We start from the raw sequence: 23,512 nt of genomic DNA, 5'->3' as shown, positions 1-23,512 counted from the left end.
TAGGTCCGAACATCAAACAAGCTAAACAAGAAGAAATCTTGCATTTGTCTCAACAATAATCAATTTAATGCTACCCAACTTCAACAATAGTGTTGTTAGAAATGATAGAAACTCAAATTAGGTACCTACTTGGATTATTACCTGATTATGTAATCATAATTATGCTAATTAAGTGTCGCCATTAATGAAAAACCTTCTTTTGAAATAGTGAACCAAAAATTATAAGAATGGTGTCAAAACCTGGGTTTTCATGGTCAAGGTGTTCAATTGTACGGGCCAGAACTTCATGAAGTTATTATTACTAGGGCATGCCCGTACTATATATATATCTAAAATTATATCCCCCCCCCCCCTCTATTTACATGAAATGGTTTGGTCCATGAAATGTTTTGGTTCATTCGCAACGCCAAAGCGAACGGCGAACGGCTTGCGAGTACAGTGACAATCCCCCCCCCCCCCCCTCTATTTACATGAAATGGTTTTAATTAGTTTTAAAACATAGTTTAACGCCAACATATGGCATGCCCGTACCCGTACTATCCGTAATGGCGCACGCTCTCACAGGAGCTCCGGAAGGTCGCATATCGCAGGAAAGCGAAAGAATCGCAAATTAGTTTTAATTAGTTTTAAAACATCGTTTAACGCCAACATAGCGCCAACATAGTTTGCCGACGGGAAATAAATGAATACGCTCTCAAATGTGCCATCCGAGGCAGAGTCTGTTCGCCACGTTCGGCACACGTGATAGCTCGCTGCTCTCTGATTGGTTGAATCGTTTTTTGGACATAGCTCGGTAACTACTTCTGCGATTAATTTAAAACCTTGAAAAGGCACATCCTCGGGTCCCCAGCAATATACCTGGCAAGTTTCAAGTATATCGGACCCGTGGTTGTCGAGAAACAGCGGTCACAGACAAACAAACACACACACAGACACACACACACACACACAGACACACACACACACACACACAGAGATTGCTGGAATTATAGATAGACTAGGGCATGCCCGTACTATATATATATCTAAAATTATATCCCCCCCCTCTATTTACATGAAATGGTTTGGTCCAAAGCGAACGGCTTGCGAGTACGGTGTTTTTTATCGGACCCGTGGAATTATAGATAGTAGTTTTAATTAGTTTTAAAACATAGTTTAACGGCAACATAGTTTTCCAACGTGAAATAAATGAATACGCTCTCAAATGTGCCGTCCGAGGCAGAGTGTGTTCGCCACGTTCGGCACACGCGATAGCTCGCTGCTCTCTGATTGGTTGAATCGTTTTTTGGACATAGCTCGGTAAGTACTTGTCCGATTAATATGAAACCTTGAAAAGGCACATCCTCGGGTCCCCAGCAATATACCTGGCAAGTTTCAAGTATATCGGACCCGTGGTTGTCGAGAAACAGCGGTCACAGACAAACATACACACATACACACATACACACATACACACATACACACAGAGATTAATGGAATTATAGATAGATTATGCAAGTTATCCAAATTATGCAAATAAGGCCCTTACCAAGAAACATATTACAATAAAAAGTAATTGCTCATACCGGGTAAGACAAATAGAGGAGACAAACCTACATGTAAGTATCTAAAACACTTGTTTAGCTGTGCGGTCGTTCAGTCATCAACTTCAGCCTCAATAACTTGTGGGTCCATTGAATTAGTGCAACTTGTACCTTTGCACTCACCACAAGCAAATGTGCATTCAAGACCGTGCCTCCGACAAGTGCATTTCAGAGTGTTGCAGCCAGTTTTACAGTTGCGGTGAATAACTTGAAGTAGGTAGTCAGGAGCCCGAGGCAGGTCTGTTTGTTCTGGAATGAATTTGCCATCCTTCGCCTTCCATCCCCAGTCAGGGGCATTTAGTCTGGAACTTTCTCCTTTCCATTCATTGATTTGGTAGAAAACACGTAGGGAGTGGTATTTTGCCGCAGCTGAGGTTGGAGGCAAAACCTGTGCCTGAACCGTCTTTGAACACCTGACAACTTTTTCTTTAAACCGCTGGTATCTAGGTGGGTCCAGGTTGTCATTTTGCCCTCCATTATCGAGGCACACAAGTGCATTCTCACCAGCTTCAATAATTTCATTATGCGGGGTATCTCGACCAGCCAAAAAGATTTCTGCGTGCTTCCTGAACTTAGAATATTGTTAAGCAGCTTTTTGAACGCAAGCGGTTTTCCAACCCCAAACAGTCTGGAAGTTGTGTCGCAACCTGCAATGGCATGTGCAAATAGAATGTTTTCGCATGTACTTTCCTTTAGGATATCCCTCGTCTTTTTTATGTCCCAGACTCTGCAGCTATTTGAATTTGACTTTGGCTTTGGTCTGAAATAGATTGCGTTCGGAAGATTCTTTGCTTGATAGCAAAGAACCACAAGTAAGTCTGCGTCCTCTCCTATTAGAACAGTGTCGACATACTCTGCAGATTTTACTGCAGTCATCGCAATCAGCGTATCAGCATCTCGCTTTGCCTGTTGGATGACACATCCTGCTCTCTCCAGTTTCTCACTCAAAATGTTTATGAACCTCTGCTTGTTCACTGTGTTTGACAAAAACTCGTTTTTCTTCAAAGAAATAACAGTTTGCCCAGAAAAGTGTACCTGAGGCCCGTAGCAACCCTTTGTCCTGCGCAAGTGAGTGACACGCTTGGTTGATGGTTTTGCCGAATATCCATCAAATACAATGGGTGGTTTGGAGTACCTGCGAGCTACATAGTCCACGTACAACCGACAAATGTGATCTATTGAGTCCTTTCTCGGTCAAGGAATTCTTTGTATGAGTGATCCCCCATCAAGCACAAAGTGAAGCTCAGTAGACGGCAAGGAATCTGGCTGCGAGTTTTTCACATATTCCCATATTGCATCAGCGAGGGCGGGTTTGTTGGCTTCTCTGAGGACAGGTGACTCGAACAGGGCTGCTGGGTAGCTGCATAGTTCAAACTTTAGGGCTGCCGAGGGATCATCCTCCTTACTGGCAATAACACTCAGTCTCTGGAAGAGAAGATGTGGCTCAATTTGTATGGTATCGTCTTCAGTAGTCACCAATGTCTTTGCAACGAGGGCAACAACTTGATTTTTTTCGCCGAAAACAGAAGTCATTAACACTCATTCCAACCATGCTGTCAAGTATTGCCTGGCCTACTTCATACTTGTTTTGCGTTGTCAACATTCACAGAGTTGCTTGCTGTGACACCACTGACTAGGCTGTGCAGAGACTTGTCACCACAACAAAGATCCAACTGCTTCAGTGTCCTGAGCAACTCGAAAGTATCATCCACGTCCTTTTTTAGTCGTGCCTTTGTCACATCCTTATGCTGTTCACTCGTCACATACGTCATCCCTGAGACTGTCTGCATAGCGAAATTGATCTCTGAACAAGCAGGCATTGATAACAACCACTGTACCCTTTGGTTTTCAGTGAAATCCCACCCTCGAGTAAGACCGCCACGACTTTTAACACTGCGCATGAGTACCTGTTCGATGATTAGCTAAGCCCAATATCTCTGAGAGCGGCGAATGACATGGTGTTCTTCAGAGAAACTGTTATACACATCTGGGTGATCTGCTTCCAGAGATATCATCCCTTGCAGGTAGAGGTCGGAACACTTGGTGTATAAGTTGTGCCCCGATGCAGCGAAGTACGGCAACATTTCTCTAACTGATTTCAGATCTGGTGTCACAATGCAATGAGCTACATCTGCTGAATACATTTCAGACGTCCAACTTGATGGCTGAGGATACACAATACCAGTAATGAAAGTAAAAGATCAGCATACTTGACAGAAACCTCACCAATTATTGCCATAAATGCCCAAATGGCATCACATAGGAAGGAATGTCAGCACATGCAGGCATGCGCAAATGCAGGCATGCAGGCATGCATTAGGCTTTACCAAGGTGACTTTTTTTTAAGTTCATAAAAACTCACCTGTACATGCTACAAAGTACCAACATTCATTTTTACTCGTAATTTCTTCATCAAATCAGAATGACAAGGAAGCAACAATCAAGAATCATGATTCCAATCAAAACAGTGTGGAGGAAGCTCCCTTTGTTTTAATCTTTTAATTACCTGGATTTCAGTATGGATGGCACTGCTGTTTGGAGGAGAAATCAATGGGATGCCAAACAGGACAAAATAGGCATACCTAAAACATGCACTGACTATAATAGAAAAAAGACGGTTTTCCATTAATGGCGACACTTAATTAGCATAATTATAATTACATAATCAGGTAATAATCCAAGTAGGTACCTAATTTGAGTTTCTATCATTTCTAACAACACTATTGATGAAGTTGGGTAGCATTAAATTGATTATTCTTGAGACAAATGCAAGATTTCTTCTTGTTTAGCTTGTTCCTTTGATGTTCGGACCTAATTAACATAAATTAGCATATTTAGACCCCTTCCACCCCTCCCATTCATCTATATTTTTGAAATGGTATTCCTGGGGTATATCAGAGGAGAATGCAACAGAGAAACAATATTTTCCAATTAGTGGTGGGTTAGGCTTCTAAATTGACGAATTTGACTGGACTATTCTGTTCTTTAAGGTTTTTAAATTTGATCCAATATGGCTGCCAGACCACGTGGCCGATTGGTCATCTTTATCAAAACATATTTCCCATCGATAGTTGATCAATTCGTTAAAGTTTCGCATTGATCGATTAAGTAGTTTCAGATAGGATTTTCAAAGATTTTCACTTCAATCTAATATGGCTGCCAGACCACGTGACCAATGACATCATAAATTTTTGATTAAAGTGAAACATTTTTGAAGTGAAAATATTGTGATGGGCCACTGGGTCCCTATCCTGAGACCTGTGTGATGGACGTCGCCTACGGTTAATTCCAGTAATTCCAGGAGGATGGCGTGTCTCTAAAGATCATGATCACCAGTCGCCCCAGAACTTTCCACAGGATCCCCCGCCCAGAGTCGTGTTACCATACCCAAAAGTCCGAATGCCAGCAGGTACCGTGCTGGTGGTCATGCAACAGACCTTAGTCAGTTGGCCGAGCAGAACCAACGTTGCATAACCATGTCTGAGATCTAATTTAGGTAACCAATTAGTGCTGGCCAAACACCTCAGCAGTCTTATGCCACCTTCAGAACAGAGAATAAGTCAAGACACGAGCTTCTGAAGTAGTCTTTTCGTGAACAATTAGCCACATATTTACAGAACAATGTGTCAAACAATTAAACGATTTACAACACGTATGACATTCCCTTATGCCCTATGCCACATACCCGCACGCAGATTCTTAATCGGTCACATCATTGTTCAGTAAACCCTTAAATATCACGGTATTCAAAACTTAAATTCACTTAAATAGCCTGCGGTATTCAAAACCACAATAGTTAAAACCTATTTCCTCTGGGAATAAGGTGGTTAAGATCTTTAGCTTTAATAGTCAGGTTCACTATGTTAACAAATATAATTTCGTTCAAAATTTTGGTAGATTAGCAAAACTATACATTTTTGGAATATTCAGAGTATGAGGAATCCAAAAATTAATGTTTACATTTGCGTAGACACCTTTGCGAAATTGACACTCAGGACAGTGATGAAGATAGTCAGGTTCACTATGTTAACAAATATAATTTCTTGCAAAATTTTGGGATTAGCAAACCTGTACATTTTTGGAATCTTCAGAGCATGGAGAATCTGAAAATCAATGTTGGCATTTGCACAGACACCTGCATGGCCGCCATTTTGGATTTTGAAAATGGCCGCCATAAAATACATATTTTGCGCGATCTTGGCTTCTAGTCAACCTAGAGACTTAATTAAATATGCTAATCCTATGTTTTCTGGGTCAAGGAATCCAATAAAGGCCTCAAAATAGTGCTCAGGATTATAGAAAAGCAAGAAACAAAGGTAATTGAAAACCATTGTCTTTATATTTGTGATATAACTGTATTACATAATACATGATATTGCAAGTCCTTTGAAGTTATAGGTTGTTATAGGAAGTTATAGGTTGTATCAGATTGAACTATAAGTCCTATACACAGGATCTACGAGGTCTATACCGTTCAGGAATATGCTTTTACAGATCTTCATCACTGTCCTGAGTGTCATTTTCGCAAAGGTGTCTACGCAAATGTAAACATTAATTTTTGGATTCCTCATGCTCTGAATATTCCAAAAATGTATAGTTTTGCTAATCTACCAAAATTTTGAACGAAAAAACATAGTGAACCTGACTATAAAGGTCCACTGCAGGGGGCAGATCCAGGAATTTAAAAACTAGGGGGGGGGGGAGAGGGGTGCATGAAGCTATAGCGCTGGGGGGGGCGATAAAGGGGGGTCTGGGGTTCCTACCGCAGGAAATTTTTAAAAATTGATCGTCAGAAACGGCATTTCGTCCGTTCTTGGAAGTTTCTGCAGTTCTTTGTGTTCTTCCCTCGTCCAACAGTTCAACAGATTCGCGATGACTAATGGTCAGATAGAGGAACTGGTGCAACAACTTGCCCAGCTGTTCCTTCTGCTATAAGTAGATGAATTTTGTGTGTGTGTGTGTGTGTGTGTGTGTGTGTGTGTGTGTGTGTGTGTGTGCATGCGTGCGGCATGTTTTTTGTGTAGTTCTACTGGAGCTTTCTGATATGGAATTTCTGATTTGTGTAGTTCTCGCGAAATGATTGTTATGATCTCCTGAGTTAATTAGGCTAATTAACTACAAAGAATCCAGAAGAATTCCCATATTTCTAAACGCACGCCATGTTAAGGTGTATGGAGCAGCTTAATAGGTGCTGGGCAAAGCCGGCACCGCCATGCGCCGAGAGGTTGTGAAGCTCAAGGGCGGGGGTTCTCCCCACAAAAGAGATCAGATGGGACAGCGGAATGTGAATTATTTTATTAATCCTAAATTATGCTATTTTGGAATAGACGGCGCTTGTGTTTCCGAATGAAAATGTCACACACATCATGTGGGGTGGGGATAGGGTGAAGTCATGGTGTATGTTCATGAGGGATTGAGGGCCAGAAATGCCATCCGACTTTCTCCCATGGAATTTCTTAGGTAGGTGTTCAGACGACGCAGGTAAGAAAATGAGCGTTCGGCCTCACAGGAGCCTACAGGGAGGGTGCATCCAATACGGAGTAGGACTTTGATGGATGGAAATTCGTCTCCATCTACTGCGCAGAAACAATCCATGAATGTGCTTGGAAGCGTTGTTGGGCTTCCTTCTCCAAAACACCTGCCAGTCTCTGAGCTCATTTATCAGTCCTGTTGGATGTTCCATGTCGTTTTTCCAACGCAAGAGCTTCTGATGTCGGGCTGGAAGGTCGCAGGTATCGGCGATTATTGCAGATAGCATCAGCAGAAACAGATCACCACCTTCCCGATTTCCAGCACAGAATCGGGCGTCCATTTCCTGGCTGAGGTGGTCGAGAAATGGAATGCACATGTTTCTGAGGTAGAAGAGCAAGGGAGTATTGGCGGCAGTGTTTGGACGATGGATTTGTCGTTTTACGACTCTCGGCATTGTGACGTCACCTCCTACAGATTATATCATGGCCTTAGCGTGATCGAACCACAGAAAGAATTCAGTTTCAGCATTTGACCGTAGTTGAGTGAGCGCGTCCTTCTTGTCGTCAATCATAGGGTATGCCTTCGGCATGGATCCATGCCGTTGCGTTGCAGAGGGGAGGGGGGAGGGGGAGGTGCGCACCCCTGCACCCCCCTGGATCCGCCGCTGCATTGCCACGGAAAATGTCTTCAAAATTGCTTGAAATTAAAAAAAAAAAAAATTCCAAAAAATTCAAAACTTGAAAAAAACAACTCAGTTGGGAACGCCTCTAAAAATTATAGCCGATACCTCCAGCCAATTACGTCATCCAGTATGACGTCATATCCAGAACTCGTGTCGGATCGCCCTGGCTTTGTATACGCAAAACGCTTATAGCCTGCTACACGACATTAACGCTGCACTACGCAAAAGCTACATTTCGGTCTTAATTGAACAGAAATATGGATACGTTTTTTGGTCGTCGGACATTTATATTTCTGCTGTCTTCCCTCCGTGAGGAAGGACAGCAGAAGTCAAAATACAAACGAAGTGTATACCGCCACGTTCGCTACAGCCATGGCCCATGCACTAACTTTTTTTGTTGTTGTTGTTGTTGTATACAAGATCGAGCCTCGTGGAAGAGCTAACATTAATGACAAAAAAACAAACGGACACATAAGACGAAATAAAGGGAGAGGGAGACAGAAGGAGGAAGCACACAAGTACAACATTTTAGAGCAGGGACATCGGGAGATCTGTGTGAGGGAGAGGGCTTGGGGGAAGGAAGCGTGGGAAGGGGGGTCGATTAGGGATAAAACAGTTTATGACGTGTCTTTATCTTACGGTCGTGTTGATTGTTAACGTGGCGGGTATACACAGCCTAATATAAATGTCCAACGACCGAAACGACATCAGAATATTATCGGACAACATAAGAAATAAACCTACCGCTGGACCGATATCTCGAAATCGAACTTGAAGTGTAACTATTAGACCTGAGTCAACACTGTGTCTGTGACACTAACACATAGCAGTGGATCACTGGCACAGTAGGGTCAGGGAGGACCGTGTTAGACCGTGTTAAACGGACCGTGTTAGAAAGATAGAGGTCTATCTTTACACCTCCCTGGTAGGGTATTCTAAGAACATGTACTGCATTCTACTGTCCAGCCATTTGCATCAGAATACATTCGTCATTATTTATACATGTAATACACAAGAACGGCACTCAGTAGAGAGCATACCTCCACCTGCTTAGCCATATCACTCAATGGTGAAGAATCACTTAAAACTTCTACGAGCTGGATCCGGATCCGGATCTTCACCAAAATTGAGTCGATTCTTCCTTGTCACACACACAATCTGTCCAACAAGTTTCGTCTAAATCCGTCCATAACTTTTTGAGATATTCTGCTATGTATCGTTTTTGGCCCGATCTCCCAATGGTGAAGAATCACTTGTAAATTAAATAAATCTCATATCTGAATCCATATTCAGATCTTCACCAAAATTGAATCTATTCTTCCTTGTCACCCACCCAACCTGCCTAACAAGTTTCGTCTAAATCCGTCCATAACGTTTTGAGATATTCTGCTATGTATCGTTTTTGGCCCGATCTCCCAATGGTGAAGAATCACTTGTAAATTAAATAAATCTCATATCTGAATCCATATTCAGATCTTCACCAAAATTGAATCTATTCTTCCTTCTCACCCACCCAACCTGTCTAACAAGTTTCGTCTAAATCCGTCCATAACTTTTTGAGATATTCTGCTATGTATCGTTTTTGGCCCGATCTCCCAATGGTGAAGAATCACTTGTAAATTAAATAAATCTCATATCTGAATCCATATTCAGATCTTCACCAAAATTGAATCGATTCTTCCTTGTCACCCACACAACCTGTCTAACAAGTTTCGTCCAAATCCGTCCATAACTTTTTGAGATATCCCGGTATGTATCGTTTTTGGCCCCATCTCCCAATGGTGAAGAATCACTTTAAAAATTCTAATAGCCGGATCCGAATCCGGATCTTCACCAAAATCTAATCATTTCGTTCTTGTCACATAAGCGACATCTCTGCGAAATTTCGTCCGAATCCGTCCACAACTTTTTGAGATATTTTGTTCACAAACAAACAAACGGACAGACAAGGGTGAAAACATAACCTCCATCCAACTTTGGTGGCGGGGGTAACTACCCACTCACTTCATACTCCTACTACCTACTCACTACCCACTACACCATTACCTACTCAGGTAACTACCCACTCACTTCATACTCCTACTACCTACTCAGGTAACTACCCACTCCCTACTCACTTCATTTTCTTCCGCTTCTCTACAGCTTTTCTCCCACTCCTTTTGTTCTTTGTGTCGGATTGCACCCTACTTTTGATGACTAGCACAGCATCAGGCTTCAATCGCCTCAGTTTCCTGATGGTAAATTCACAATATACAGTGCATTCAGAAAGTATTCAGACCCCTTCACTTTTTTCACATTTTGTTATGTTGCAGCCTTATGCTGAAATCGTTTAAATTCATTTTTTCCCTCATCAATCTACACTCAATACCCCATAATGACAAAGAGAAAACAGGATTTTAGAAAGTTTTGCAAATTTATTAAAAATAAAAAACTGAAATATCACATTGACATAAGTATTCAGACCCTTTGCTATGACACTTGAAATTTAGCTCAGGTGCCTCCCATTTCTCTTGATCATCTTTGAGATGTTTCTACACCTTGATTGGAGTCCACCTGTGTTAATTCAATTGGTTGGACATGATTTGGAAAGGCACACACCTGTCTATATAAGGTCTCACAGCTGACGATGCATATCAGAGCAAAAACCAAGCCATGAGGTCGAAGGAACTGGCTGCAGAGCTCAGAGACAGGATTGTGTCACGGCACAGATTTGGGGAAGCCGACAAAAAAAAAATTCTGCTGCATTGAATGTTCCCAAGAGCACAGCAGCCTCCATAATTCTTAAATGGAAGAAGTTTGGAACAACCAGGACTCTTCCTAGAGCTGGCCGCCCAGCCAAACTGAGCAATCGGGGGAGAAGGGCCTTGGTAAGAGAGGTGACCAAGAACCCGATGGTCACTCTGGCTGAGCTCCAGAGATCCTGTGTGGAGATGGGAGAAACTTCCAGAAGGACAACCATCACTGCAACACTCCACCGATCTGGGCTTTATGGCAGAGTGGCCAGACGGAAGCCTCTCCTCAGCGAAAGACACATGAAAGCCCGCAGAATCTTGTTTCTCACAGTCTGAGAGTCCTTCAGGTGCTTTTTTGCAAACTCCAAGCGGTATTTCACTGAAACCACTGAAAATACATCCTGGCGAGGGTTTGCAATCTCTGATTGCTCTTTTGCTTGTTTACATAATGGCTTAGCTGTGGAGGTGGCCCAGGTGTAGAGGTTTACTGCCGATTACAGCAAATGGGCGCAGGTGGTAAAAGCTTGTACCGGTACCCATGGTTTGTTGTTGTGGGAGGCAGGTGGTAAAACTCGTATGTGTGATTTGCTGTTTAGAGGAAATACGCTGATTACGTTAGTTTGGACTGGTGTTTTAAAGGAAATTGGGACAAAAGGGAAAAACTTAGCTAATCCCACACAAGGCATATTGACCCGTAACACCCACTACACAAAGGGAAGGACTATTGCATGCCCATGTACTAATGAAACTAGGGTACCTGTGCTGCCTGGGGGAATAACGGTTTTGCAGAATCGTCGCAATATAAATCGGCTTTACCATGACGTTTTCTGCTGTGTTGAAGCAGATTAACATTCAAGAGCAGATTATACACCGCCCGATCCCTTCTGTGATTATTTGAAAGCCCCCATATCTCCCTTTCTCTCTGATGTACCATAGTGTGTCGCACTCAGCATTTAGCTTTAGTATGTAATATGTAGGTTGCATCTTGAGTTTCCTGATCCGGTGCAACCAGAAGTGACGCCGACGCAGCCTCCTCAGCAAGGGTTATAGTATACTGCGTGGTTTGCCATTGCCTTCCCAGCATTAGTTAGAGCAGGATTTTGTAATTTGTTCAGTGTGCCGGTGATAGCTCTTCTACTCTTTGCGAAGGATACCGTGGGGATCTCCAACATCCACAAGTAATGTCGGCAGACGGATATATATTAATATATCGGCGCCCGCGGAACAACGTAACTTCCGGTTAGTGCATCCTTACCACCTGCCCCCGATACAGATACATATACAGACCACCTTCAGAAGCCGGCCTCACTCTTCGACGTAGGACGAGAGACGAGGGCATGGCTGCACGACACTGAGCTGGCCATCTGATGATACACGAAAGAAGAAGTGCACCCTTCGCGACAACAGTCACGTGTGAAAACAAGGATGTGACATTTAATGACTATTACAGCTCCCAAATCGGTGTCCCTATCTGAGCGCACACCTATCTCGTGACAAAAATGTACTAAAGTAACCCATAAGAACTCTCGAATGAATAATACAACTACACATATTATTTTTAAATGGTCGGAGCACGTAAAGCACGACACTTCCCGAGAATGGTCTTATTTTGTCATGGTGCAGTGTGTGGCGGCCCCAGTGTTGTAATTCGTTATAGTGCATCCACGTATTTGTAAATTGCTTGGCTGTCCCGTCTTTCTCCCCCTTATTCTAAATTGATTCACAAGATGTAATAAAATTCAGGTTAAAATTAATTTTCTTTTACGTTCATTAAATGACTTCTGGGGGGGAAAAAAAGCCTCCCAAAACAGGAAGTGTTAAATCGAAATCGTTAATCGTTATTCCCAGCATGTCGGAGGCAACTATAGTCCGGAGAAATCGGCCTGCGACAAAGATGCAGGTTCGTGGCGATTATTCGGTGCCTCGTTTTCCCTGTTGCTTTCACTCCTGCATATGATCCTGATACGATCTAATTTGGGCGGTAACAGATGTTTGTGGGATCAGTGAAATGGTACAAATGTGTCTTTAAAAAACTCTGGTTTATATCGAATAATTGATAAATAAAGAAGATTGGTGCGAGATGTGAAATTTGCATTGGAATTATTAACTTGTTGGGAAGTGATCAAATACAAGTTTCACTTGGCGGCGCAGTCCAGCATTCGGAGGACATTTGTGTACATACTGTACATATCAGGAAGTTGCTAGACCTATGTTGGGGTGGCAAGGGCACTCCATAGGTTTAACACAACACATCCTCGAAAAATCTACCAAGGTATTACATCCTGTCCAATAACTCAAGATAGGCCTTTGTAATTTTCAAGCCTCCCCCCAGCATAGTGGAAGGGTTATTGCTGTTGCAGGGGTTGTTTAATTGGCACCCAGAATTTTAATGGTACCACAGAGTTTCTTAGACCCCAAGGAGTAGTAAATCACCACATAGAAAAAAAAAATTATTCATATTTATTTATTTTCTTCCTGCACTTCCAACATTTCCAATATCTGAGCTGTATCAATTTCCGAGCTGTATCCTAGAGCCAGCTGGGATTTTGGGAATCAAATTTTGCACCAATAATGCATCAATTGATCTTGACCTAATTTTAAGGTCACGACCTAATTATCAACATTTTAACATTTTTCACCATAACTCCACAAAGGTCACGCCCAATTGGAAGAAATTGCCCTCGTTACGTGGCGCATTTAAGCTTAATTTACATCGTACTGCTCTGGGTGAAAGGTCAAGGTCTTCCACCCCTGAGTAGCACTGGTGGAGTTTTGATGGGAGGCAGGGGCAGGAGGAGGGGGGGGGGGGGGACAATGCCCCCACCTTAATTTTTTTCAGTAGTTTACAATTAAGATAAAACCCGTATTTAAAGTGAGTAACAGTACTGAACGTAAACGGTGTTTGTGATTTTACGTTCACTGTAACCACACTAACAAATAGTAATTTTGGAAGTCAGACCGATCTACCCATATATATATATTAAGCCCTTGCCCCTCCAAATAGAGAATTCAAACTATGCCTATGCTGAGTAGTAAACCACCATTTAGTGTTTTCTCCCTGTTTCCTGCCAATATCCGAGGACTTTCGGAATGAAATTTTACATCAATAATGGGAATACAAAGTATGCGGCGTTGACATGTTTTTGACCTTGACCTAATTTTTAAGTGATTGCGATGATGAATGACTGCATCCAAATTATATGGCCGTTGCTGTGAGTGACTGGAGTTTGTAGGAATCTTCCTCAAAGTAAGCAAAGCACAAAACTGGCAATTCTGTCAAGCTAATCCATCATCTTGTGCCATGCACAAAGCGTCAGCTCAGTCTTTTGTCTCTTTTTGGACCATAACATCTTCATTGATGGTGCTACACACTCCATGGACACTGTGTTTTGCCATTTCCCTGAAAATGTTCAACAGAAAGAACAAGGGTGTGGGAAAAACCAGGAATATAAATCGCACCTCGTACTGCTTTGGTAACGCTTTGTTTCACCGATAAATGGAAGGAGAATGTCAGCCTCTGACATGACAACTCGAAAGTTGATGAATCTCATCTAAGAGTTGATACATGCATCGATTATCTTGTCCCCTGCCACAGATTGACGAGCCTTCACAAAGACCTTCACTGTATTCCTTTTAAGGTTAAGAACAGGACATAAATGATTGTAATTAAAATGAAATGGCAGTTTCGAGTGTAGCACAACATCCGGTGCCAATACATGGCACATCGTTGAATTATTGCGACAGACATAACTAGAACGGCACTCAGTAGAGCGCACACATTCGCCAGGCTGAACAGTTTACATTTTGTATCCCATTGATAGGCCAGATCTGGATTCGGACCTGAATCAAAATCGTATCGGTTTGTTCTTATCACCGAACCAACTCATCCACCGAGTTTTGTCATAAGTCATCGACAACTTTTTGAAATATCATGTTATATATCGTTTTTGGCCTAATCACTTCAAAGATAAGTTTTTAAATCATATCCGAAAATCCAATAATTTTAGTTCTTGTCACACACCCAACCTATCCACCAAATTTTGGCCGAATCAGTGCACAACGTTTTGAGATATCCTGTTCACAGACAAACAGACGGGTGAAAACATAACAGCCGTCCATCTTCAATGGCGGAGACAATTATCCTCACTTCATGAATTGATGTAAAATGATGAGTTGTACTCTCCAGGGAGCATAAGTAATGCATCATTTAATAATAATAATAATAATAATAATAAAATACGAGATAAAAGTATGAGTTTTTTAAATGCTGAGCATCAATCAAGGAAACAGCACGTACCATTATTTTAAGTGTTTGATATGACTCAGCCAGGTTTCAAACCATAGACCTTCCAGAGATCCAGAATGGACGCTCTCCAACGAGTCTGGTGCTACTGAATTGATTTTTTGTGTTTTTGTAGGATTTTTACAACTGGCCCGATGAACCTTTTGAAGAAATGGACAGCACATTGGCCGTGCAGCAAGTACGTTGGTGACGGTCATCATAAAATAGCACTTGGTTTTGAATCGGTTTCTACAAGTCTGGCAACAAGCACACTCTTCGTTGCAAACAATCGGCGGACGTGTAAATGAAAAAAATTTAAGATTTAAACTGGTGTTGATGTTGGGCTAGCCCTGGTGTTGGCTAGCCCTAGAACCCTGGTGTTGGGCTAGCGGCTAGGGTGCCGGCTTAGGATTCTAGGATCCTGGGTTCGAATCCCGGTCAATCGCTGAATTAACACCAGGGGGGTTGACTCAGCCTGTCATCCTTCCGAGGTCGGCTAATTGAGTACCAGTTCACTGGTAATTCCCTGTTTGTCGTTAAAGGCGGCAAAAAGGGTTGGCGTCAGGAAGGGCATCCGGCCGTAAAACATTGCTTCAAAAAGGGGACCAAAAAACAACAACAACCACGGTGCCCGAAAAAGGCCAACCCCCGCTTGCGGGGAAAAATGGCCTCTAAAGGTGGTTTTTTAAATTTAAACTGGTTTTGCGATTCCCAAAAGAAAATTGATAATTACATTATGATGTACGTTTGATACGAGATGAAACCCTGCCAGGCAAGGGAACCACTGTTTGGTGGATATGAGAATGCTTGTTGATCAGAAAGTGTTAACTGATTGTAAGAATAACTGACAGATTTGGACAAAATTTATTTTGGAAAATGTCATGTACAATTCGCCTCTGCAGATTTGATTTAAGTTTTTCAATGTTTTGGTTGGAGAAGAGGAAGAGTTAAGAATTCTCACACATGTACATAATTAACGTTTCGCTCCCAAATTGGTGTTCCTGTTGTTGAAGATTTACCACTTCAAGTTAGGTTCAAAAGTACAATTTATTCATAATACAGTAACAGCATCAAAATAATAATGACATAATAACGTGCATGGGGAGAAACAACAGATCGCCGAGAGCAGCATGAAGCAATCCGCTCCTGTCCTGCTCGTGGAACCGGATTTAAATACCCTCTACTACAAAGGCTGGTGTGTTTTGATGAGATGCTGCTGTGTGTCCTTGCTCGGGGCTCTGATCGTGATATATGAGGAGTGAAACATAGAGGGGATATTAAAGTCGAGACGGTAAGAAGATTAATGTACTGGAGAAAACATATTTGAGATACGAAAGCATATGTGAGCCATAGTAGGGAGTGATTCCCACTGACAGAAAGCAGATAAGAAGGTACAGATGTACCCCAGTCAGAGTGAGTTTGAAGGGTGCGCATTCATAAACAAAGAGCATGTTCTTTTAAGACTACGTTGTGTGTATGTTGACACAAAAGAAGTTGAACCACATTAAAATGTATTTATCAATAATTGGCAATTTATTGTGTGTGTGTGTGTGTGTGTGTGTGTGTGTGTGTGTGTGTGTCTGTGTGTGTGTGTGTCTGTGTGTGTGTGTGTCTGTGTGTGTGTGTGTCTGTGTGTGTGTGTGTCTGTGTGTATCTGTGTCTGTGTCTGTGTCTTGACTGCATTAGAAAATATTCGAGTTAGAGTTGGCAGGTTAGTTTAATGGAGAGATGTGCTCACAATCGAGCGTCTAGCCTGATTTTAAATCTCGACGCACCTATAAAGTATCATCCTGGTGTTTTCCATGCAGAGCAAGGCATTGATGTATGCGCTGTCCATCGGAAGGATGTTAAGCAAGATGACCTGTCTGCCAGTACTGGCCATTGGTGGATGTTAAAGGTCCCACGTCTTTTGCAAAGAGTTGGCAAATTATCGCCGACACCCGAAACAAATTACAATTTCCCGCCACTTTCAGACTGGTATCCTGCGTTGGAGTGCCAATCTGTCGGGGATTGGTTTTCAAGGCGAGGACCGTTCTCAACCTTTTGTGAATGTCTTGACACTGTCAAATGTATGGGCCTTCATAATCGTATATATATATATATATATATATATATATATATATATATATATATATATATATATATATATATATATATATATATATATATCTATCTATATATGTATGTATGTATGTATGTATGTATGTATGTATGTATGCACGTACGTACGTATGTACACAGTCACGTGAAAAAGTAAGTACACCCCATGTAAAGTTTTGACTTTTTCAACATATTTCAACATACAGCTATTTGATCTTCATTTCAACAATATTGATAGATAAAGGTGATATAATATAACAAATATCATGAAACATTTACATTTTGTAGTCCATTGTATAATTTAAATAAACATAAATGCCAATTTCGCATGTGGAAAAAGTAAGTGCACCCCTACATTTATCACTACTTCAAATACCTAAAATTAGAATCAGGTGCACCAGCTCAGGTGCAAATGATTCGAACATCGTTGGAGAGGATCTTGGAGGAACCTGTCTTATTTAAACCTCATTAATTTAGTTTGGTTTGCTCTTTGTTGTTGAAGTGTGCGGCGTCGCCATGCCTAGATCAAAAGAGCTCTCTGAGGCCTTCAGAAAGAAGGTTATAGATGCCTACGAGTCTGGGAAGGGATTTAAAAAGATCTCCAAACAATTAGAAATCAATCATTCGACTGTCCGGAAGATCATCTACAAGTGGAGAAGATTCCAAACAACTGCCAACTTGTTCAGGCCAGGCCGCCCCAGCAAGTTCAGTCCGAGAGCAGACCGCAAGATGCTGAAAGAAGTCTCTAAAGACCCCAGAATGTCATCACGGGACCTACAGGTAGCTCTTGCCACTGTTGATGTCAAAGTGCACGAGTCTACCATTAGAAAGAGGCTGCACAAATTTGATGTACATGGGAGGTGTGCCAGGAGGAAACCTTTGCTGTTCAGAAAGAACATCAAGGCAAGACTAAAGTTTGCCAATGAAAATTGAACACCTAGGCAAAGACCAGCACTTCTGGAACAATGTGCTCTGGACAGATGAGTCAAAGGTGGAGCTATTTGGCCACAGTACCAGAAGACATGTTTGGCGAAAACCAAAGACAGCATTTGACCACAAGAACCTGATACCAACTGTAAAGCATGGTGGTGGAAATATTATGGTTTGGGGCAGCTTTGCTGCATCAGGGCCTGGGCAGCTCACCATCATAGAATCCACTATGAATTCTTCATTGTACCAGAGAGTGCTTGAGGATAATGTGAGGCCATCTGTAGGAAAGTTGAAGCTCAACCGAAGGTGGACCTTGCAACATGACAATGACCCGAAACATACCAGTAAATCCACCAAGGAATGGCTGAAAAGAAAGAAATGGAGGGTTCTGGAATGGCCGAGTCAAAGCCCGGATCTAAATCCCATCGAGATGTTGTGGGGGGATTTGAAACGAGCTGTGCATGCAAGAAACTCCTCAAACATCGCACAGCTGAAAGAATTCTGCATGGAGGAGTGGGCAAAAATTCCCCCAGTCGATGTCAGAGACTGGTAGACAGTTAGAAGAAACGCCTACTTGAGGTTGTTTCTGCCAAAGGGGGCAATACCACCTATTAAAGCCAAGGGTGTACTTACTTTTTCCACATGCGAAATTTGCATTTATGTTTATCTAAATTATACAATGGACTACAAAATGTAAATGTTTCATGATATTTGTTATATTATATCACCTTTATCTGTCAATATTGTTGAAATGAAGATCAATAAGCTGTATGTTGAAATATGTTGAAAAAGTCAAAACTTTACATGGGGTGTACTTACTTTTTCACGTGACTGTATATATTGCGAACCGTGGTGTCTGTCCATGCGTTCATCTGTCTCCCATTTACAGCGGACACTTCCAACCCTGCATTTAAAAAGCTCAAGATTCAATTTTGAAATGACAAGAGAACTGGCACGAATAATGTTGATGCCAAATTATATTTTGCAAGCAGGATATGTTGCCCTCTTTTCGCCAAATCCAACCTCCGCCACCTGATGTTACACCACCATTTTGCGGTGGGTGGTATAAGTAGCTCAGAGCTTTGGCTCTGAGTGAAACCAAGAGTGCAACAATTAACCTGTTCAAAATCAATGAAATTATCTAAATTGATTGATTAACTTAAACTTTTCCCATCACCGGTTCGGATACCTTTACTTGTAATTTTATATTCTTGTATGTTGAAAACCAAATGGCATGTCTTGGTCTATTGTGAGTGTCTTGTGTGGATAATGCTTTGAATGCCTGCTGTACACACCTAAAATTAGTGAAATCTGAAGAAAAAACAGTTATAATCAGGAAGGTGGTTCAAAAATACAGGGGTGGCCGAAAATATTGGCACCCTTGCACTTTTTTCAAATAACTCACAATTTTCTTGAAAAATAAGTTGAAATTGACAAAAGTATTTGGTCTCCACAATTCTTTATTTCACTGTTGATATTACAGAACCTTTGTTTTTGATTGAGAACTTAATATGTCCTTTTATAATCAAAAAATTAAAAGAAATGGCATTGACAAAATTATTGACACCCTCGACTTAATATTTGGAAGCACAGCCTTTGGACAAAATAACTGCAGTCAAGCGCTTCCTATAGCCATCAATGAGCTTCCTCCACTTTTCTACTGACAGTTTGGCCCACTCTTCTTGTGCAAACTGCTCCAGTTCTCTCAGATTTGAAGGGTGCCTTCTCTCAACTGCTGTTTTGAGATCTCCCCACAGGTATTCAATGGGATTTAGATCTGGATTCATTGCTGGCCACTTCAGAACAGTCCAGCGTTTTGTCTTAAACCATTCCTGGGTGCTTTTTGAAGTGTGTTTTGGGTCATTGTCCTGCTGCAAGCTTTCAACCTTTCAACCTTTTCCTGCAACCCAGCTTTCACTCGTATATTCAATGGGTTGAACATTGTGCTCCAAAATGCCTTGGTAATTTCCTGATTTATTGATGCCATGCACACGTTCAAGGCACCCAGTGCCAGAGGCAGCACAGCAACACCAAAACATCACAGAACCTCCTCCATGTTTGACTGTAGGGAAGGTGTTCTTTTCTTTAAAGGCTTCATTTTGTTTTCTGTAAACATAGAGATGATGTGCTTTTCAAAAAAGCTCTAATTTGGCCTCATTTGTCCACAGGACATTGTCACAGAAGGATTTTGGCTTGTTCAGGTGTGTTTTGGAAAACTCCATTCGGGCTTTCTTATGTCTCTCTCTCATCTCAGCATTGGGGTTCTCCTGGATCTCCTACCATAGAACCCCCTATCGTTGAGTTGGCGACGGATGGTGTGAGTTGAATCTGTCGTACCTTGTGTCTGAAGGTCAGCTTGAATCTGCTTGTCAGTCGATTGAGGTGGGTTTTCCACCATTCAAACAATCCTTCGCTGCAATATTTGATCAAGTTTTCTCTTGCGGCCACGTCCAGGGAGGTTGGCTACATTGCCATGGGCCTTAAACTTCCTGATAACATTGCGAAGGGTGAACACAGGAACATCAAGGTCTCTGGAGATGGACTTGTAGCCTTGAGATTGTCCATGCTTGGTGACAATCTTGTGTCTGACCTCCTCAGACAATTCTCCGTTTTTCTTTTTTTCTTTCTCCGTGCTCATTGCGGTACACACAGTGACACAAAACAGCAGAATGACCCCTTTTCTCCATTCAAACTGGTTGAATGAGTGATTTTTATATTGCATGCACCTGCAACTCACCACGGGTGAGTTCAATTCCAAAGTAAACGAGTATCACCTGCTTGAAATCTAATTATTTCTAACAACTTCTAAAAGGTGCCAATAATATTGTCCAGGCCATTTTAGGATTTCTGTGTGGAATAAGCTAGGATTTAGTAATTTTTCAGCTTTTTTTGTTTTGTTCCACTGCAAACCAAAGAAATACAAATGTGGCTCCCAAAATATTTTTTAATTTCAACAATTTTCTGGAAGAAATGGTCCATTATTTTAAAAAAGGACAAGGGTGGCAATTTATTTGGTCACGACTGTATCTTGGGTATTTTATTTCATATTTTGGTTCGAGTCTTTTCTCCTCGAGTATCTTATTACTATACTGTAGTGGTGTTTCTGCTTTTTCAAAGAACAACTGACCCCTGAGAAGTCAATGGGAATGGGAATATCGCACATCTAAATTTAGTAAGTGTGTTAAAGTAGCGTTTCAAGGTCATACACCTTTGGTGTTTATGGCAGTTTCCAACAAAATGTTTGAGGCTTATATCGATCTTTTTAGAATGTATTCCAATTTAATTCCCATTGTACTAACTTTAATTTTTCATTATTTTTTAGTTTATACAGCAAAATATCCGGGCAGACTTCTCAAATATCGACAAGATTTTGGAAGCCCCCGATGGACAAGATGAGGGCGTATGGAAGTACGAGCACCTCAGGTTGGTAGTGATCATTTCCTTGGACCTGTTGGATATCTTATAAATGGGAAGGAAAATGTATTAATTTCAATCATGCATTTAACTTTAATGAGAAGGCAATATCAGAAAAGGCTGTTACTGAAAGCTGAAGATTATTTTTCAAAATGCAATAAAATTATTTTCAAAGGTAGCCAGAAAAATGTTTTTTACATATATTTTTATTTTAAGAACTAGAAAGAAGACATAACCTCGTCCACCATGCAAATATTGCAGACCCTCACTAGGACTTGTTTTGTGTGGTTTTTGTGTGCTTTTATGGAACGTATTTTAGAGACGTACTCGGATTCTAATTGTACATACTTTATAGGGAAACTCGGTTGAAAAAAGAGAATGTGTAAAAATTGTGGTCTACGTTGGTATGTTCTGTACAGACAAACAAACAAACAAACAAACAAACAAGAAAGTTGTCCTGCATAGCACGATACTTGCGAATTCCAAATAAACAATAGTTGCCACAGAAACAGCAATTTGGTAATTTGTAAAATTTGACCTTTCAAGCGTTTTACATAATGGATGTTGTGCATACCAAATTTTGTTGATACATTTTCTAATTGTGGCCTAATACGTGTTTTACATGTTTTGGATGGCAGTAACCTTGACCTTTGACTAATTTTGACCAGATTGTAAAAACATATACTGCACACATATACTACCAAATTTCATCCAAATATGTCCACAACTTTTTGTGATATCCTGCACGCAAACAGACAAACAGACGGGTGAAGACATAACCTCGTCCATCTTCGGTGGTGGAGGTAATAACCAAATTACTTAGCATTTGAATGCATTATTTAGCAGTGAAAGAACCTTTTTTTTTTAAAAGTGTGCCATGCCTGATTTAGAATTTTTTTGGGGGATTTTAGATTTTTTTTAATGTTAAGGTTTCTGAAAGCAAAATTAACAATGAGCTCATCTTGTGTTTAAAAACCTGATTTAGTTGTATAGATATTGTATTTTGTTAAGAGAAATTCACAGTGGTCATTTTTGTTCAACAGGCAATTCTGCTTGGAGCTGAATGGATTGGCAGTGAAGCTGCAGGTAATTTTGAGTGAAGGAAAGTTATTTTGAATTGATCAAGTTTAAGTATATGTTACTGTACCTGGTATTGGCCTAATGGTTAGGGCGGCGGGCTTGGGATCTGAAGGTCCTGAGTTTGAATCCCGTTCAGCTGTACAGCTGGCGAAATGAGTACCAGGGTACAGGGTCCTCTCTCAAGGAGGTTGGTGGCAGGATTTTCACTCCGGCCACCGTAAAAACACCTCGTTCCGTAGCACACACAGTGGTGTGTGTTGGGATGGTGCTGAGAAGTCGTCCAAGGACGCAGCGACGTGCTGATCCAGTGTACGCTCCCATATATATGTTACTGTAATGTACTAATAGTTAATATCAGCATTCATAAAGAGGTGTGGTCATTTCCTTAATGCTCAGTAGGTTCATTGCTATACTTGGGGTGAATATTCTCACATTTGTTTGACAAAAGACCAAAGTCGTGCAGATGGCAACTGTTTCACATTTGGTAATAATAAGTGCTGATCCCACCACGACGTTTTCCTTCTGTTGCTCACCACTTCTTAGTAGAAGTTTGGGTTTGCATCTGAACACATGTGGCTTGCTTTGCCCCTTATGGAAGCCATAAAGGGCTGTTTGACTCTGCCAAGGTTGGAGACAGGGAACATTAAAATGAGTTCCGTCCGACCAATCATCCATCCATCCATATTTCCAAAAATGGTTGAACATAATGCATATCTGTGGCTCAATTATACAAACAACACAACAACATGCATTTTAAAGGCCATTTTCCCTGCTAGAGCGGGGGTTAGCCTTGCGGTCCCCATGACAATCTTCTCCATTTTGCCCTATTTTCTGCATCTCTCCTTGTTAACCCCCTTGCCCGCATTTCTTCTTCCACCATCTTCAGCCAAGTCTTTCTCGGTCTTCCCCGTCTTCTACTTCCTTCTACATTCATTTCCATCACTCTTCTCAACCAGTCACTTTCATCCTTCCTCAACACATGACCAAACCATCTCAACCTGTTCCTCTTCACAGCATCAATCACAGGCTCTATTCCCATAATCTTTCGCAATTTATCATTTGTCTTCCTCTCTCTTAACGATACTCCGCACATCCGTCGAACCATTCGCATTTCCACCCTTTCCAACCTTCGTTGCTGCTCTACGTTCATTACCCATGTCTCGCTCCCATAAATCATAACACTTCTCACACATGCAGCATACACCTTTCCCTTCAGCTTCAACGACACTCCCCTCAT

General features: G+C 41.4%; 1 protein-coding gene across 2 annotated transcripts in view; it reads left to right on the top strand.

Moving 5' to 3' along the window:
- The window catches only part of MOB4 (MOB family member 4, phocein), a 456,882-nt gene that overhangs the window by 414,464 nt on the left and 18,906 nt on the right, over window positions 1-23,512 (top strand). The window contains exons 2-5 of one of the 2 annotated variants that reach the window (XM_068126759.2): window positions 12,303-12,369; window positions 14,888-14,950; window positions 21,104-21,204; window positions 22,239-22,281. In XM_068126759.2, the coding sequence (XP_067982860.1) occupies window positions 12,319-12,369; window positions 14,888-14,950; window positions 21,104-21,204; window positions 22,239-22,281 (258 nt within the window). In that variant the 5' untranslated portion in view covers window positions 12,303-12,318. Of the gene's footprint in view, window positions 1-11,470; window positions 11,648-12,302; window positions 12,370-14,887; window positions 14,951-21,103; window positions 21,205-22,238; window positions 22,282-23,512 lie in introns of those variants that run through there. The other variant, XM_068126762.2, reaches the window with a different exon arrangement.

The sequence above is a fragment of the Myxine glutinosa genome, chromosome 10 (assembly GCF_964187855.1).
Source record: "Myxine glutinosa chromosome 10, kmMyxGlut1.1, whole genome shotgun sequence".
In the NCBI taxonomy this organism is placed as follows: Eukaryota; Metazoa; Chordata; class Myxini; order Myxiniformes; family Myxinidae; genus Myxine; species Myxine glutinosa.
Note: the sequence above shows the minus strand (reverse complement) of the source record. Positions and strands in the feature narration are given on the sequence as shown.